This window comes from Sorex araneus, chromosome 4, assembly GCF_027595985.1.
Source record: "Sorex araneus isolate mSorAra2 chromosome 4, mSorAra2.pri, whole genome shotgun sequence".
NCBI lineage: Eukaryota > Metazoa > Chordata > Mammalia > Eulipotyphla > Soricidae > Sorex > Sorex araneus.
The window spans coordinates 19,021,595-19,039,183 of record NC_073305.1 but is presented as its reverse complement, the minus strand read 5'-3'; the positions used below and the strand labels follow the sequence as shown (position 1 = coordinate 19,039,183).

The following is a 17,589-nucleotide window of genomic DNA, read 5'->3' as shown; positions in this document are numbered from 1 at the left end:
GGGTTAGATTCCCAGCATCCCATATGGTCCTCTGAGCACTGCCAGGAGTAATTCCTGAGTGCAAAGCCAGGAGTAACTCCTGAGCATCGCCAGGTGTGACCCAAAAAGCAAAAAACAAACAAACAGGAATATCTAGCCCATAGGTTTGCAGTTCTTTTGGAGCTTAACAAGTCATCATCTACCAATAAGTATGTAGTCCTAGAAGTGACTTGGAAGCCTTTAGAATTCTAAATATCCTAGAATTACAGAATGGAAAGAATGCTCAAGATGTAAGCTTGTCTCTGCCTCAATGGCAGTATTTGTTTGTATGAATGATAATAAGTTAAAAAATATATATTAATGATGCAAGTTTGGACTTCCTGAACGACTATCCAAATTTGTGAGAACTTTCATCAGGTCACCAGGAATGTTTTCACACTGTTCATTTATGTGTTACATGGTTTGTTTGGGAGAAATATCCAGGGTTGCCAAAGTTAAAGATATTAAACCATAGTGAATGGGCAAATGGACAAAGTTAATTTGTCTACAACTTCCATTTTAAATTCAATTAAAACTGAAGTGTGATTATTTCCCATTTAGTTGTTATTTAATATGCCCACCTATAGTTATGCCTTTGCAAAAAATAAAACAAAACAACAACAACAACAAAAAACAGGTTTAAAATTAAAGAGGCAAATGGCCTTGAGTTTGTAGCCTTTCCAAGTTACCTAACTAGACAAGGTTGCCATCTAGTGGCTTAAACGAATCACGACCACCACTTTGGGGGTAAGGGACAGGGCCCAAACATATCTCTGAGGGGTGTGCCCAGTAGAGACCACAATTATAGTGATGGTCTTGCCACACCAAGTGCACACCAACTCATAAGAGCAAACATCTGCTGACATTAAGCCCCCCAAACTTTGTCAGTTTTCCTGAGACTTTATCAATGAACCCCAAAGTTTCATCAGCTTTCCAGAGAAGGACCACCAGAACTGAAGCCAAACTTTGACCTGCTTCACTTTTTCTGTTTTCTTTCTTCGACCTCTTAAGATCCATGCCTCATTCCTTTGTTCACCAACTCACTCGAAAATGCCTTCATCTTTACAGTAAGGATGTCGTGCTACGACCACCATGTCCACACAAAGAGGTAGGAAACAGATTCCTGATGATTATCAAATAGTAGAATGAAAGTTCAAGCCTGAAGGAGACTGGAATCTGTTCTAGCACGAGCAACCAAGAGCTAGGCTTTGGCATAAACATAACCAAGATTTAAGGGACAGTACAACAAAAATGGATTTACAGAAGAGGAGCAAATGTAGCTTCAAGTAAAGTTCTTAGCATTCTCATAATAAACACTCGGCAAATATCCCTTTGCACCAACCTGTTCATCATGAGTTAGAGTCAAATAGTCATTGCTTCTCCTGATAGACAAGGAGATTTACGCAACCTTTGCTTCTGCAACAAGACCCTTTTGGCAACTGCCATAAATAAACCACAAGGGTACAGAAAGGCATGAAGAACATTCTCCAGAATTTGGAGTGCTATCAGATCATCTGATTTTTTTTTTTTTTGGTCACAGTTACCTGCTATTCTGCACAGTTAAGATCACGGTGAATATGAGGTAACAAACAAAACAAACAATTAAATGTTCATTAAACCATTTATGATGAGATAAGGATAGAGACACAGAACTCTGGTTCAGAACTTTTCAAGTAAAAGAACAGGGAGAAAGCTGGAAGAAGCAATTTTCAGAAATCCAAATGTGTGCTTCTCTGAAATTTGCATGAGAGGCTGAGTCATGCTCATGCAAATGTATCTTCCTTCAAATTCATGGTGGAGAAATCTGGAACATTCACACTTCCCCCTATGCAAATTGCCTAAAAAGAAGCCTTTGGTTCTTACCTATAATAAAAAGAATCTCCACTGCAATGTCACTGACGGTTGTGCTCCGAGTCGTGGACAAGTCATCATTGTCAATGAAGCAAACGTTGTAGGGAACCGTCACGGCAACATAAAACGTTGCCAACAGAATAAGCCAGTCCCAGCCAGCTTTGAAAGTGCTAAAATGCAACAGTATGAATTTGGACTTTTTTGCATCAGAAACTTTGTACTCCGGAAATGCTGGTTTATCTACAAAAACATTCTGCAGGTAAAGACAAAAGTAGAGAAGAAATGTAACATTAGAAACATGGATGGCAGGGTCTCAAGCACACCCTTGAGTGAGGAGAATCATTCACAGAAGGCCAACAGGGGCCGGAGCGATAGTACAGAGTGTTTGCCTTGCATGTGGCCTGCGTAGGTTTAATCCCGGCAGCCCATAGGTCCTCCAAGCACCTCCATGAGTAATTCCTGAGTGCAGAGTCAGGAGTAACCCCTGAGCATAGTTGGGTGTGATCCAAAAAGCAAAAAGCATACAAGGTCAAAATAGTGTACAAGTGATTTTTTTAAAGTGGGTGAGATGAAGAGTGGTGTGAGTGTAACATTTACTAAAACTGAGCATACTTGTTGTAACAAATAGGAATATGCAATTTTGTCAAACATACTAAATCAGTAATCAAATCTTGCTCACTAAAAAGAAAAAAAGAGCATTAAGTAAAGTATAATCAAAATTCATTCACAGTTGCAAGTTTAATTCACAGGTACCTTTATCTTTTTATTGTGATAGGGATGTTCCTGATACTTTTAGTCTTAAGATAGTCTTATTACTTAAAAGCACTGTAGCACTGCACTGTCGTCCCGTTGTTCATCGATTTGCTAGAGTGGGTACCAGTAACATCTCTATTGTAAGACTTGTATTACTTAAAAAGCAAAGTTAATTTGACATTCTTTTAAGGACAGCAAATTTCCTTTTTTTTCATAGAAAGGACAGATATATACAATCAATATACTTTTAAATAACTTTTTAATCTCTTTCAAATTATAACTAGGTTCACTAGCTACTTGCTTCTCTGCACTGTGTTTGTGGTGGGGTTCTGGATTGGCAACCTAAGTCTAATAACCTTGATAGACATTGATTTATTTCGACACTGTCTAGTCCTTGTTAAGATGGCAATGTGAGAAACAGTTACTTAAGAGTTGTTCAATCATAGAAAGGGAAGGCAATGTTCACTGTGTAGTGAATTAAATGCAGAATAGCTGTAGTTTTTATAACTGCAAAAGCACTTCACTTTGAAAGCAATCCAAATTAATGAACAATTCTTATTGCTATGAGACAAAGGGAGACCCAGCAATAGCTTGTGTGGAAATTTGACAAGCCTGTGACCAGATACTTGCAGACCTTGTTTTGACCTCAATTAATGAGAAACACAAGATAGGTAAGAGAAACTTAAACTTGAAAGTCAAATGAACAAAGCAGCTCAAATTTCTGAAGTGCATGCTTCCTTCCTCCCTCCCTCCCTCCCTCCCTCCCTCCCTCCCTTCCTTCCTTCCTTCCTTCCTTCCTTCCTTCCTTCCTTCCTTCCTTCCTTCCTTCCTTCCTTCCTTCCTTCCTTCCTTCCTTCCCTCCTTCCTTCTTTCCTTCTTCCCTCCCTCCCTCCCTCCCTCCCTCCCTCCCTCCCTCCCTCCCTTCCTCCCTCCCTTCCTTCCTCCCTCCCTTCCTTCCTTCCTTCCTTCCTTCCTTCCTTCCTTCCTTCCTTCCTTCCTTCCTTCCTTCCTTCCTTCCTTCTTCTCTCCCTCCCTCCCTTCCTTCCTTCCTTCCTCCCTTCCTCCCTTCCTTCCTTCCTTCCTTCCTTCCTTCCTTCCTTCCTTCCTCCCTCCCTCCCTCCCTCCCTCCCTCCCTCCCTCCCTCCCTTCCTTCCTTCCTCCCTCCCTCCCTCCCTTCCTTCCTTCCTTCCTCTCTTTCCTTCCTTCTTCCTTCTTTTCCTTCCTTCCCTTATCCTCCCTCCTTTCTTCTTTTACCTATCTCTCACTCCCTTCCCTTCTTTTCATTTTTATTCTTCTTTTTTCCCTTTATCTCACTTCTTTCTTTCCTTTCTTCCTCCCTTCAGCCCTTCCTTCTTTCACTTCTAATTTCCCACCAAGTGAAAATAATAAATGTTCAATTTGAATAGATGAATCCTTACTTGCTTTTATCAAGAGAAAAAAATTACATGCACACATACTTAATCTGTAAATCTGAAGCAGTGTGCCTAAGGAATAAAAGAGTCAACATTCTTGGCATTAATTATAATATTTACTAATGTTGAAGCATGTTTATTTAATATCAATAGTGTTTTCTTTTTAAAATCTTGTTTCTTTGTTTAGGTTCATACCCAGATGTGCTCAGGGCTTTCTCCTGGCACTGTCCTCAGGGAATACTCCTGGTGGTCCTAGGGTAAATGGGATGCCAGGGAATCAAACCCAAGTTGGCAAGTGCCCCCATTTTAAGTATGCTGTTAGTGTTCCAATCTGATGTTTATGTTCCTTAACTGAATAGCAGAATTCCAACTTAGCTCAGCATTGAGAACTATCACTTTTAAACTCCGATTTTGAAGTACTGTTCTGTACTTTGTTGAATCTATAAGGAAAGACATATTCAACAAATATATTCAACAAAAGCATTTTAAAGCTCACTAACATTTGCGTGTTTAAATGACTCTGGAGGGAAGACTAGAAGATAGTGTCAGTTTTCAACATTGGAAAATCTCCACCTAATATTTGTTTAGGTGTTTTGCTGGTGGCTAGCATAGAATCAAGCCTAGATGTGGTTCCTTTGTTACCTGGAGAACTTGTTTACTCTCACTAAGGCTGATTTGGTCATTGAAGGGAGAGGAAAAGAAGACAGAGTAGAAGGATTAGTAGATCAAGTGGTGTACACTGTTTCAAGTCTATCCCTGGACTCTGTCAAAATCCAGGTGACACCAAAGTTCAGGCATGCCTTAAAAAGCTTTATAATAAGTTGGGACAGAACAATAAGGGACTGACTCTCAACAGTGAAACACAGCTGATCAGCAGAGGCATGGCTGCTGAGAACACAAATGGATCAGAACAGTCTGTTCTGGCTTTGGGACAGGAATCACCCAGGTTTGTAGCACCTTCCTGTCACATCTCGCTTCTCTTTCATCTTTTTTTGGTTACTACAAACCACAGAAGGAGACACTTTGTGTGAGACGCATGATCCTGTTCAATCAAAGCATTTGCAGGTCAAATGAGGGAGTTTAGACTTTCTGTGTAAAAAGTACAATGGCAAGGAAACCCCTGACTCCCTGCCCTCTGAATTTGAAATACATTCTACAATAGCTATTTGACGTTTAATATATTCTTTTCTAATGTCATTGACAAGATGAATTCTGAGCATTTCTCTCTGACACCCATAGTCTCATGACCTCCGAGGTTGTGTACCCAGAAGATTCTAGAATGCAGATTAATGATATTACCGTTGTTTGCAAAATTATTTTTGAATGCTTACAGTTATACAGAGATAGTTCCAAGTTTCTTGGTGAAGTTCTTTGTTCTAAGAACAAATTATGAAACTCGATGTAAAATCCTAGAGGATTTAGGCCGTATAAAATTCTATCAAAAAAAAATCTTCTTTTGTATAGGCATAATTATTCGATATGGTTTTTGACAGAAAAGCCACAGATTTCAGCAAAGAGCCCTGTTTTAGCTTACCAAGAGTTCAACTCTTCACAAAACTGCATAAAGTATGGCACGTAATTTTATATTTAATGTTCCACTGTGTAAAATTTCCAACAGTATTTTGCATAAAAGAAAAATTTTTAAGTGGAGTAATGATTGTGATTTGTTTGTGGTCCCTCTGGATAAAAGCCTTATGTGAAATTAGATGAAGTACAGAATAGATGGAACTAAAATTAAATTTGAGAAATTTTAACCACCAAACTCTGAATGTGCAATATATGACTTTGCTGCATCATCATGTTCATAAAATGTAACCAGCATGTCCCCAATTGCTGTGTCCCTCAAATCATATTGTACTGCCTGCAGTAATATTCTAATCTCTTTGCTGTGATAACACTATGATTAAGCACTTTTATTACAGAAATACCTCATGACTGCTGACCTTTTCCAGTTTGTTCTTTATAGGAAAGCACAAGCCAAAGTGGAAAGGAAAACTGAGCAAAACCAATAAATGAGTAATTGGAGCCTCTCTCAGCGAATCCAACATTGCCACCAGGGGAAACTCCAGCATTCAGAGTGTACACACATACCACCTACATTATTTATTTTCAATTTGTTCTTTTCTCTTCTTTGCAGGTGCCCAGAGATGTGATAAAGGACCGCTCGACTCCGTCTCCGTGCTGAATCAAAGTGGGTTCCTGCTCTTGATCTTCCTTTAGTTTTATCTAGAGGAAAATAAAGAACAATGAATGCATTATTTCATCTCAAGAAAATCAAGTTTCGGTAATTCCCATCCAGGTGCCCAGACTACATATTTTCCAACAACTAAACTTTTCTGTTTGCTCCTAATGACATTAAGTTAATTTCAGACCTTTATCATATACATCATATATCATATATCATATACATTATAAAATCCTATGAATTTCATTATTTTTATAAAATCAGTGAAAATCAGACTTTTGGTAAAATATATACTGTAGTATATACACAGTTGTCAGTACATGTTCATACACTGAAATCTATAAGCATTATAAATCTTAAAAGCATTATAAATTGATGTTTCTTGAAATAAGAAATAAGACAAACCATATATAAGTATATGGAAACTTTCAAACAGCTCAAATACTTAAAGCATTAAATATATTTCTCCTATTTTTACTATTGTACAGTAAGGACCCTAATTCCATTTTTTATATACTTCATGACTTAAAAAAGAACCCTAGTATATATTCCATCACTATAGTTATAGTTTTACACATTGTATTTTATAACATAAACTTATTATATAACCTTTATCACATCAAAATACTTAGAAATCATTCCAAACGGTATTCTCACATTGCTTTTTTAAAAAATTTTTTAAAAAGTCTTAATACTTTTTTTAGGTATTGGGTCATACCCAGCAATACCCAGGGGTCACTTCTGGCTCTGTGCTCAGGAATCACTTCTGATAGTGCTTGGGGGACCATATGGGATGTCGAGGATCAAACCCAGGTTGGCTGCATGCAAGGCAAATGCCCTTCCCACTCACTGTGCTATTGCTCTGGCCCCATATTGTTTTATTTTTAATTTGAAACACTGTGATTTACAATATGATTAAAGATAGAGTTTCATGTGTATGATTTTCCAACAACACACCACAGTGTCCACATCATCATTGTCTCAAAGATTCCTTCCAACCACCTCGATACCCCCAAACTTGGTAAACTCAGGTTTTTTTAAATAGCTAAGAGCATACCATGTTATGGGTTTAGTGAGCCTTATATATTTTACTTGTTCATACCATAAACATTATGTTTAGCTAGAATTTTTAAATAAATTTGTATAGAATTATTATTGTTCTTTTTTGCCACACCCAGAAATGTGCAGTGCTTGGCTAAATGTAAGGCAAGTGTCCTATCCTCTGTACTATCTCTTCAGATCCTGAAATGAAAATTCTTAACGCATAATGATTTGTATGATAAGATGTTGTTCAGTAAATAAATTACTAGCACTGGGTAGTACAACTTAAATTTTGGTATACACATTCTAAATTTCATATTGGCAATTCATACTGACAACAGCAGTGAATGAAATATAAAACATGAAATGAATATACAATATTTGAAATAATGATGGCTAATTTTCTGGTAGTTGAAAATATCATTACTTAACATTTTAATTATTTTGGAAATGAATATTTTTATAACTAGGGCCTGGGAGATAAAGCAAGGGTCAGGGATAAGTGCATTCCATGCACAAGAATATAAGTTCTATTCTTGGCACTATATGACTCCCCCTTCATTAACTCCCCCACTCCCCACTGCATCCCGTGTCCTCCCACCCTGGTATCACTGGTGTGGTCCTGATCGACTACAGCAGCACTTCATCTGAACAGAATCTCTGAACATTGAACCAACTGACCTGGTTGGTCTAGGTCCTCCTCAGTACTCTTTGGGGACCTCTTCCAATTAAAAATATAAATATCGGGTCAGAGGTAGTACAATGGGTAGGGTGATTACTTTGCATGTGGCCCCACTGAGTTTGAACTCTGGCACACCACATGGTCACTCCGGGCACTGCTAGGAATAATTGCTGAGTGCAGAACCAGAAATAAGCCCTGAGCATCACTGAGTGTGTCACAAGCTCTACCCCCCCCCCCAAAAAAAAGGAAGTTAAACTTTAATTTTATCTGTTTACTTTTGTTTTGGGACCACTGTGATATTGCTCCCTCTCAGAGAGCCCAGCAAGCTACCGAGAGTATCCTGCCCACATGGCATGCCTGGCAAGCTACCGGTGGTGTATTTGACATGTCAAAAACAGTAACAACTCTCACAATGGAGACGTTACTGGTGCCCGATGGAGCAAATCGATGAACAATGTAGCACAGTGCTACAGTGCTACAGTGATATTGCTCGGAGGATTCTCCTGGCTTAGGACACAAGAGTAAAGTCTATTCATATTACTTTTGTTAAATTGGAAGGTAGATATGTACCTTTCAATAGTTGTGAGAGATCTTTGTCTATATTTTTCTTTGCTACTAACCTTGGATTTTATGTATGGCATATAAACACTTTTTATTTTTACGTTATCCAAATTAATCAACCTCTGAATTTACAGTGTTGAAACATATGCCTTGAAGGATCAGTATAGCTAATGAATTAAAAAAAAATCTATGCTCTTTCTTTGAATGTATATCTTTAATTTTTTAACACAAACATTTATTCAAATTAGACTCTATTATAAAATTAGGTAGGGATGCAGATATATTATTTTCTTCTAAGAGAGATAAAATAGATGGCATAAGATTTACTTACAGATTTACTTTATATACAATACTTACATGGCCAGTCATCATACAATTTCCTCTTAAATAAATTGCATTCATAAAATAATGATTACCAAAATATTTAAGAATATCTAGGAAGCATCACAAAATCTGTATTGTATTAAAAAACCTCTTCAGTCCTATCTGGTTTGGTGGTTATGTTGGAAATTATAACAATTCTTGGAAAATGTTTTCAATTAGCTATTATTTGTGCCTCAGGTAAACCTCATGGTCTACCACAGCTCAAAGCTACTAAAATTATTCTAGATGGTTGCTGTTTGTCAGGTGCTATTTCATATCCTCAGTTTCTATTATTTCTATTCATCTTTGTAAACTCTCAGTGAGATATATCGTATCCTCCACATAATAATGAGAAACCTGAAAAAAGTCTAATATCATGTCAAATAACCTGACAGCTATCAAGCATTGAAGCCGAGCTGGGTCAAGGGTCTCCTCTTTTCACACATGAGGTCAAGTCCCTTAATTGCCTCTATCAGTCTTGAAAACGCTGCTGTGAGCGTCACAAAGACTACCGAGTAACATGCACAGTGTCTGTCTTTCCGAACTTGGACTTTAAGTCTTTCAAGAACTTTAACCAATCCTTAAATCCACTCTACCTGGGAGTGGTCTTGTTGCTGTTGTTTTTTTGTTTGTTTATTTCTAAATAGAGATCAGACCCCAAACTTTCTGAGGAACACGGGGTGCCGGGGGAAAGAGTAGCACATACAAGATAGGTATCTGTTTTCCATTGCAGTTATCTCTGGGCCCCAGAAATGGTTTAACAAAAGTTCTATCTAATTTTTAAGGGTTTTCACCTTTTGCTTTACATTTCAAAAAAAAATGTTTAAAATAAAGTAATGTATGCCATATGCTTGAATCACTAAAAGCAGACTTCGAAACACAAAGTAGAGCATCAAAATGGGGCACTTTTTGTGAAATTCATCTCTAGGCACAGACATTTCATTTTCTGTCAATGTTAAGATTGTGTCTATGTATGTTTAATTTTTAAGACTGCTCACAATGTTTATGAATTGCGTTTGAAAAGGCAAGCAATCTGCTTTTGCACTAACAAAATGCCAGGTGGGATTGCATAGCTAACTACAAAATGGACCAGATTTGAGATCTACAACAGACAACAAGTCAATTCTCCCTCTCAGTAGAGAAATCTAATTAATAGCTGAGATTTTCCAAAACAAACTATAGCAATTATATAGTCTGAAAAACTGGCTCCCCAAAGAATGTCAAAGAAACATATCTGTCTGGGTCTTGACTGCAAATAAAAGGGAAAAAAAAAGTTTTCTTAGAAAAAATTTAGTCACTGCTTAAGAACCAGACAAGGCTGCTGGATTTCAATTCAATTGGGTTTTAAAATCATTACACATTTGTGATTTAAAATTCACCAATCTTGAACCAGAGAGAGTGCAGGAGTACAGGGGTTGCATGACCTTGCCTTGAATGCAAATGACCCTCCTTAATACCCAGCAATGAATACAGTCCCTGAGCAACTCCAGGGGTCACTATAGTAATAAATTTAGAATGATTGTCACCTGCATTAATATAGGTTTTATTCAAGTTGTTCTTAGCTACTTGTGTGTGGGCCAGAGAAAAAGAACATTAGTCTTTTGATTTTGCGTTTCTGATAGTTTCAGAGAGAGAAGGCACAAAGCTAGGAAGTACATGCAAAAGAGGTCTTACTATTATTAACAAGTCCAGAGATATGGCTTGGCTGTAGAACACTTGCATAGCATACATGAAACCCTGACTTCTATCCCTGGCACCACAAATGTACACACAAATGATCCATGAAGTAAAAGCAGAAAGAAATGAATATATTGTGAAGCAAATAAAAAAGGCGAAAATTTTAACAATTTGGGTGCTGTGACTAGCGTTGAAAAGAAAATACACAGTGGAGAATGCAGCCTATAGGTGTAAATTTAGATTACACCTCTTTCCACTGACCCTCCTGTCCACCTACTTCTTTATATTTTAAATTATCCCTATGATATGCCTTTTTAATATTAGAATCTGTGCTCCCATTTAAATGTTAAGAGACTTCTGGTGAAGGATGACTGAAGGCATCCTTCGAAAAATAAATAAATAACTTATAAATATTTTGTGCTGAATTCATATAATCTTGGATAAAAATATTATTAGAAACCACATACAAACTCAAATGAGTGAAATATTTAACCTGTCTCACAAAATAGTAAACGGTGTTTGCAATGAATAAATACAATTATAGGCAATGCTTATACTGTTCACAATCTATAAAAAATGAACATAGACCTATGCTTCTACCAAATATAAAGTGTTTGCTTTTATTACATGACTGTGAAATGTTAAGAGCAGTTAATACAGAGTTACAAAAATATTTACCAAATTAGAAATTATGTTGGTTAAAAAAATAAAACAAAAAACCTTTCCATCTTTTTCAATCTCTCATCATTTGTATTTTTTGTTTCTGTGTTTGGGCCACACCCAGTAGTGCCTCTGCACTCAGGAATCAACTCCTGGCAGGAGATATATGGGATGCCAGGGACTCAACCAGAGTCAGCCACTTGCAAGGCAAGCATCCTACCTACTATACTGTTTCTTTGGCTCCCACACCATTTATATTTTTGAGAAAAGTTTTGAGTAGCTCTTAATTTTCAAAAGAGTTTAGTAAATGAATTTAGAAAGAAAACTTAAAAAAAATATTATGATGGTTATTTGGTAGCTTGCCAGGCTCTGCCTTGTGGGTGGGATAACAGTAACAAGTCTCACGTGGAGATGTTACTGGTACCCCCTCTAGCAAATCCATGAGCAAAGGATGACAGTAATACAGTGATGGTGGCTTGGTACCTAAACCCAATGACTTGATAGAAAATGAATCAGGAGAAAATTAGCACTCAAAGTGAGCATGCTGTTAAAGATGTTTTACATAGTCAACGCAAGAAATAGCTATTTAAAATATAAAGCATGCAGAACTTTTTCAGAAGTCACAAAATAAACATAATATTAAAAGATATGAGTGAACTATATGGATGCCGAAATAAAATAAAAAATAAAATGGAAAGCAAAATTTTAAAAAATGATCCAGAAGAACAGAGGGAAATGGAAAAAATGTAATTCTAGCAGCAGAATTCAAAGGAAAAATTAGAGACAATAAAAATATTATCACTGTATTACTGTCATCCTGTTGTTGGTCAATTCACTCCAGCGGGCACCAGTGACATCTCTATTCCTTCCAGCCCTGAGATTTCAGCAGCCTCTCCTTACTTGTCTTTCCCAAAGATGGGAGGCTCTTTCAGGGTCAGGGGAATGAGACCTACTGTTACTGTTTTGGGCATATCGAATACGCCACGGGTAGTTTGCCCGTGTGGGCAGGATACTCTCTGTAGCTTGCCAGGCTCTCCGAGAGGTATGTCTGAACTCCATCAAATATGGTGTGGTAATTATGGTAAATGGGTAGGAAGTGTCTTATAATGTGTCCGGAAAGCGGCCTGGAGCGTGGCAGCTCCCAGATGGGAGTATAAAATGAGGCCCCCCATAGCTATGCCACTGGACTCTGTGCCAGGCTGTTTTCACTTGGGGCTCCCCAGAGAGGGACGGGTGAGAATGCTCCCCGCCCCAAGGGACCCAGCCCCAGCAGCGGACCTCCAATACCTAATCACCGCTAAGCTCCCGGGTCCGATTCCCAGCATCCCATATGGTCCCCTGAGCACCAAATGCAGAGCCAGGAGTAACCTCTGAGCATCGCTGGGTGTGACCCAAAAAGCAAAAAAAAAATACAGAGAGAGAGAGAGAGAGAGAGAGAGAGAGAGAGAGAGAGAAGTGCCCATCATAGAGATAGGCTGGGTGGAGGTAGCGGGAGGAAGGGACATTGGTGGTGGGAAATACACATCCATGGAGAGACAGGTGTTGGAATGTTGGAACACTGTATAACTGAAATCCAACCATCCATGATCAGCTTTGTGACTGTGTATCTCATGGTGACTCAATTAAAAAATAAAAGACAATTGAAGACAAAGGCACAATTTGAACTGTCGCAGCTACAAGACAGAGAATAGCAAAATTGCTGGTTACCAAAAGCAGAGTCCAGACAAGGGATGAAATGGACTTAGGGCAAGCTGTGAGCTACCCTGGCATCTAAATGATCGAAGCCAAAATGCCACAGTACTTAACTATAAGTTGAGAGCATGGTCATAGACAAATGCTGTCATGATCCAAAAGTAATGATGCAAGACTAGGACCCTCCTGGGATTAGGAACACCTAACCTGAGGACTGTGGTCTGGAATATATAGTGAATGTTCTCAGAAAGAACCAAACTTTAAGTTTGATATATCTCTTACTGTGCTCATACAGAATGATATTGCTAGAAATATTAGAAGTCGATTTAATACAACTATTTAAGTCGATTACTAGTTGAGGAAAGAAGAAAGCAACATACCCTGGATGGGATCCCGCCCTTAAACCGATCTCCTAATAATCTGGAGTAATCTCCTTAGATGAGATTTTGTTCATCTCCTGGAAGAGTGATTTTTCCCCCTCTTTGTTGATTTGTTAACGTTCAACCCACCTTTGTGTCACCACTCTATGTGAATGCTATATAAACTAGACTGTAAGAGAAGTAGGGGGGAAGACACAGAAGCAGAGCACAAAGCAAAAGAGAATCAGGGAGTCATCGGAGCCAGAAGCAGGGGAAAGAAAGAGCACAAAGCGAGTGAGAGTCAGAGTTAGAAGTAAGGGTCAGAGTCAGAAGTAAGAAAGTAAGAGACAGAATCAGAAGTGAGAGCAAGAGGGGCTCAGGAGAGAGAGAGAGAGAGAGAGAGAGAGAGAGAGAGAGAGAGAGAGAGAGAGAGAGAGAGAGAGAGAGAGAGAGAGAGAGAGAGAAGCAGAAAAGGGATCCAGAGCCAGAAGAGGGATCCAGAAGGAGAATGAAGTAGCATGGGGGAGGAAGAAGCAGGAGGAGAATCAGAGGAAAACGGAGATAGGAATGGAATAAACTGCAACTGAGATAAAAAAAAAAATTGCTGGTTACCCCCTGTTACCGAAAAACATGTGGGAAGATTCTTCCCTGGAACACCTTGATAGAGACTCCTAGATTCCAAAACTGTTACTTGAAACCATCATGTTCGTGGTACTTTGTTTCAACAAACCCTAAAAGATGAATGTAATATCTAATAAAAACAAAAGAGAAAGGCAATGTGAACATGTTACAGACGACTTGCAAACTACAAAAATCACTAAGAAATAATGTATTAAAAAAGTGCCCCTCATAGAAGTGGACCCTTAGTAGGAGGCAAATGGATGGGGGAGGGGACACTGGTGGAGGGAAGTGGGACCTGGTGTTGAAACAATTTATCTCTGAAACTCAATCATGAATAACCTTGTTTTTCAAGGTGACTAATCAAAAATTTAAAAAGTAATATGTTATCACATGGTTTCAGTTGCAATTTTACAGCAATATTAGGAATATTAAAAATTCAGAATTTTAACATGCATAAAGCAAAAAGAAAGCACTTTCATAAAACAGCATCCAGAAATAGCTCAGCATTTTAGTCGATTAAATTTTTTTCTTAAAATTTTTATATATATATATGGTAACATTGTTTCAATGGTGTTAGTATTTAGAATATTGACATACAAAGTTATTACACCCTATCATCTCCAATATGTTCGACAAACTTCCACCAGTTTTATTTTCTTTTATGTTTAAGTGTTTTAAATTTCAGGGGCCCACTCTGTTCTCAGAGCTTACTCCTAGCCCTTTTGCTCAAGGGTCACTCCTGGCAGTGACCAGAGGAGTTCCAGCAAGCACCTGAACCACTGTACAATTGTTCCAGACACCTTTTACTAATTTTAAAATACACTTTTTGACATATCACTGACCTCATAATATGTAAAATAAACATAATTAATAAAAATAATCCACCCAAGTCCAATCCCCACAGCCCCTGCCACATTGACTCACCCCAGGCCCTGCTCTCCTGATTACCGACTAAATATTCAAGGAGATCCACACCAAGCAGCTAAAATCATGGACACAATAGTCTCTGAGGCTGCAAATTCTAGGACACCCTTGGAAGGCTGGTGGACCAAGTATCTCTTTTCCCAAAGTCCTGGCAGCTGCATAGCTGCATCCACACCCCACCACTGCAGCCATGCCAAGGGCCCATCTCCATTGCATCACGAGTATTCTCCACAGAGACATCAAACAGTTTCGGGTACCCTGGTACCCAGAACATAGATTGTGAAGTCTCTGGACCATGAGACCACATCTGAGCAACACCTCCTAATTCTTCAATGCTAAAATTTCACTAGAAGCACACCAATTAGAGAGGAAAGTTACATAGAAGGCAACTAAACTCAACAAACAAAAACAATAGCACAGGAGGCCCAACTAGCAACAAACAGCTTAGTAATTTCTTAGATAAGGACTTAAGTCTGTGACAAGATATAACAATTTTCACATATAAGTTCATTTTGTTATACTTACTGATTTTAATATTGGAGCTTTCTAATCAATTTCAACTATAGAACTGTATCAACAGTTGCCAATTTTGTCTACATTACAATAAGTTTACAAATAAAAATAAGTAAAATCACAAATCTTTACATATGAAAAGGACTGAAAGCAGAAGAAAAAAGCCTATGACTGTTCATTAAATCACTGTATCACTGTCATCCCATTGATCATCGATTTGCTCGAGCGGGTGCCAGTAACATCGCCATTTGTCCTAGCTCTATGATTTTAGAAGCCCCTCTTTTTACTCTTCCTTCCCAATGGTGCCGCATTGGAGGCTCTATCAAAGTCAGGGGAATGAAACCCATCATTGTTACTGTTTTTTGGCATGTTGAATACACCACGGGGAGCATGCCAGGCTCTGCTGTGAGGGCAGGATACTCTCAGTAGCTTACCAAGAGGGAGAACTAGTCTATAAACTAACTTATAGCCTAGTTAATTAAATATGAATTTTAAGTTTAAACTATGTCCTACAAAGTGCACATATAACATACTACATATGTATACAATCCATACATAACCATATGTGCATGTCTAGATCGATATCTATATAATTTGCAAATAATTTACCATGTAAGTGGTCATTTGGCCACAAATTCAGCCTGGCTTTGGGATGAGAAATGAAAAGGCTGAATGAATCTGATTCTGCCAGTAGTGCTGAGTGAATGCTGTGCTGTAATGTCCAGATGTTCCCTTGGAATTAATCTCTTAATTCTGTAGTTGCTAGAGTTTACTGTTCCTGCTCAGAGCCTTAATCTCTTAGTTCTCAGTCCAGTATGGAATTGACCTTTGTTTAAGGTTACTGCCCTTTCACAGAGAAGCCTGTACTGAATGATGGGTAAAGATGAGAGTATAGGCAAGGTATCTGCATATATTTAAACCACTGGCTACAATACTACTGAAAGAATCCAAACTATAATAATCAAATTTTTAAAATGTGTCAAGGCAAGCTACTGAGAGTATCTCGCCCGCATGGCAGAGCCTGGCAAGCTACCCGTGGCATATTCGATATGCCAAAAAAACAGTAACAAGTCTCACGATGGTGCCGTTACTGGTGCCCTCTTGTTCGACTCGATGAACAATGGGTGGACAGTGACAGTGATGGTCAAGGTGTCAGGCTGGGGGAAAAGAGGGAACCTGGGCCCATTCATTGTTATAGGGATGGGATCACGGGGTGTTAGAATAGTGGGAGGAATGTTGATTGGTTACCTGTAACCCTACTATAAACAATTTTATAATACAGTGTTTAAATTCTCTTTAAAAGATAGGATTATAGTGGAATCCCCCACTTTCCCAACATGAACACACGCCAATCTGAAGGCCATTCATTCTTAGCTGGTAGTGCATTTGCAACTGCCTTGTAGACCAACTTTGTCCTTAGTAATTATCTCTTTACTCAAAAGTGGTTCTTAAGAGAACTCCCTAGTAAGCTTCCTACAATCTCTATCCCAAAGTTGTTTCCCTAAATGTTGACCTGAATCAATACTGCTGCAGCTTAACCATTGTTCAGTCAGAGTCAGAATAAACAATCCCACGGGTGTTTGAGGGTAGATATGACAGGGTAAGAGTTACCATCTGAAGTTTGGGGTAAAAGATGAGTCCAAAAATATATACTAGTATGCATATGACTAGGAGTTAAAGAAGTAATAAGTAATTATTACGGGTGTGGTTTGCTCCATCAACTCAAGGATCCTGAATTAACATGGAACTGGTCTAATTTTGCTAAAAGAATACACAAATGTATGACTTGCACATAATTAAATTCATCATTTCAAATTAATTTCTATTGGCTATAAAATAGCTTCACATAATTTTTTCAAGACTCACCATGGGCTATATATTTTATGATATTCTGTAAATGAAATCAAGTTTGTGATGCTGAGGGTGTATCATAAAAGCCTAATGATCTCTGAATCCCCAGACATATAAGATAGTAGGGTGGGGTGCAAGTGAAAGTGGAAATAAATAATACAATAAGAATAAAAGTTCTCTGTAGGAAATTTACAAACAATAAAAAATATTTTTGGTCAATTTCTGTTATTGTGATATGTTAGTAATTTAAATAATCTTAGTGATAAAAAATTTCTCCAGTGCCCAAATCCTTTTGTTGTTGTTCTGTGTTTCGGTGTGTACCTGGTAGTTATGGGGTCATGGAGTGGTGGAATAGGAGATGAAAAGGCTTACTCCTAGCTCTGTGCTCATGGAGCACTTCTGGCCATAATAAGGGAGTCAAACAAG

At 38.2% G+C, this 17,589-nt stretch overlaps 1 protein-coding gene across 1 annotated transcript in view; it reads right to left on the bottom strand.

Annotated features, from left to right (window-relative positions):
• KCNH8 (potassium voltage-gated channel subfamily H member 8) overlaps positions 1 to 17,589 on the bottom strand; it is a 384,704-nt gene that overhangs the window by 172,426 nt on the left and 194,689 nt on the right. Inside the window, exons 4-5 of the mRNA XM_004603820.2 lie at positions 6,133 to 6,260; positions 1,882 to 2,122 (exon numbers count right to left, since the gene is read on the bottom strand). Of these exons, the coding sequence (XP_004603877.2) occupies positions 1,882 to 2,122; positions 6,133 to 6,260 (369 nt within the window). The remainder of the gene's footprint in view (positions 1 to 1,881; positions 2,123 to 6,132; positions 6,261 to 17,589) is intronic.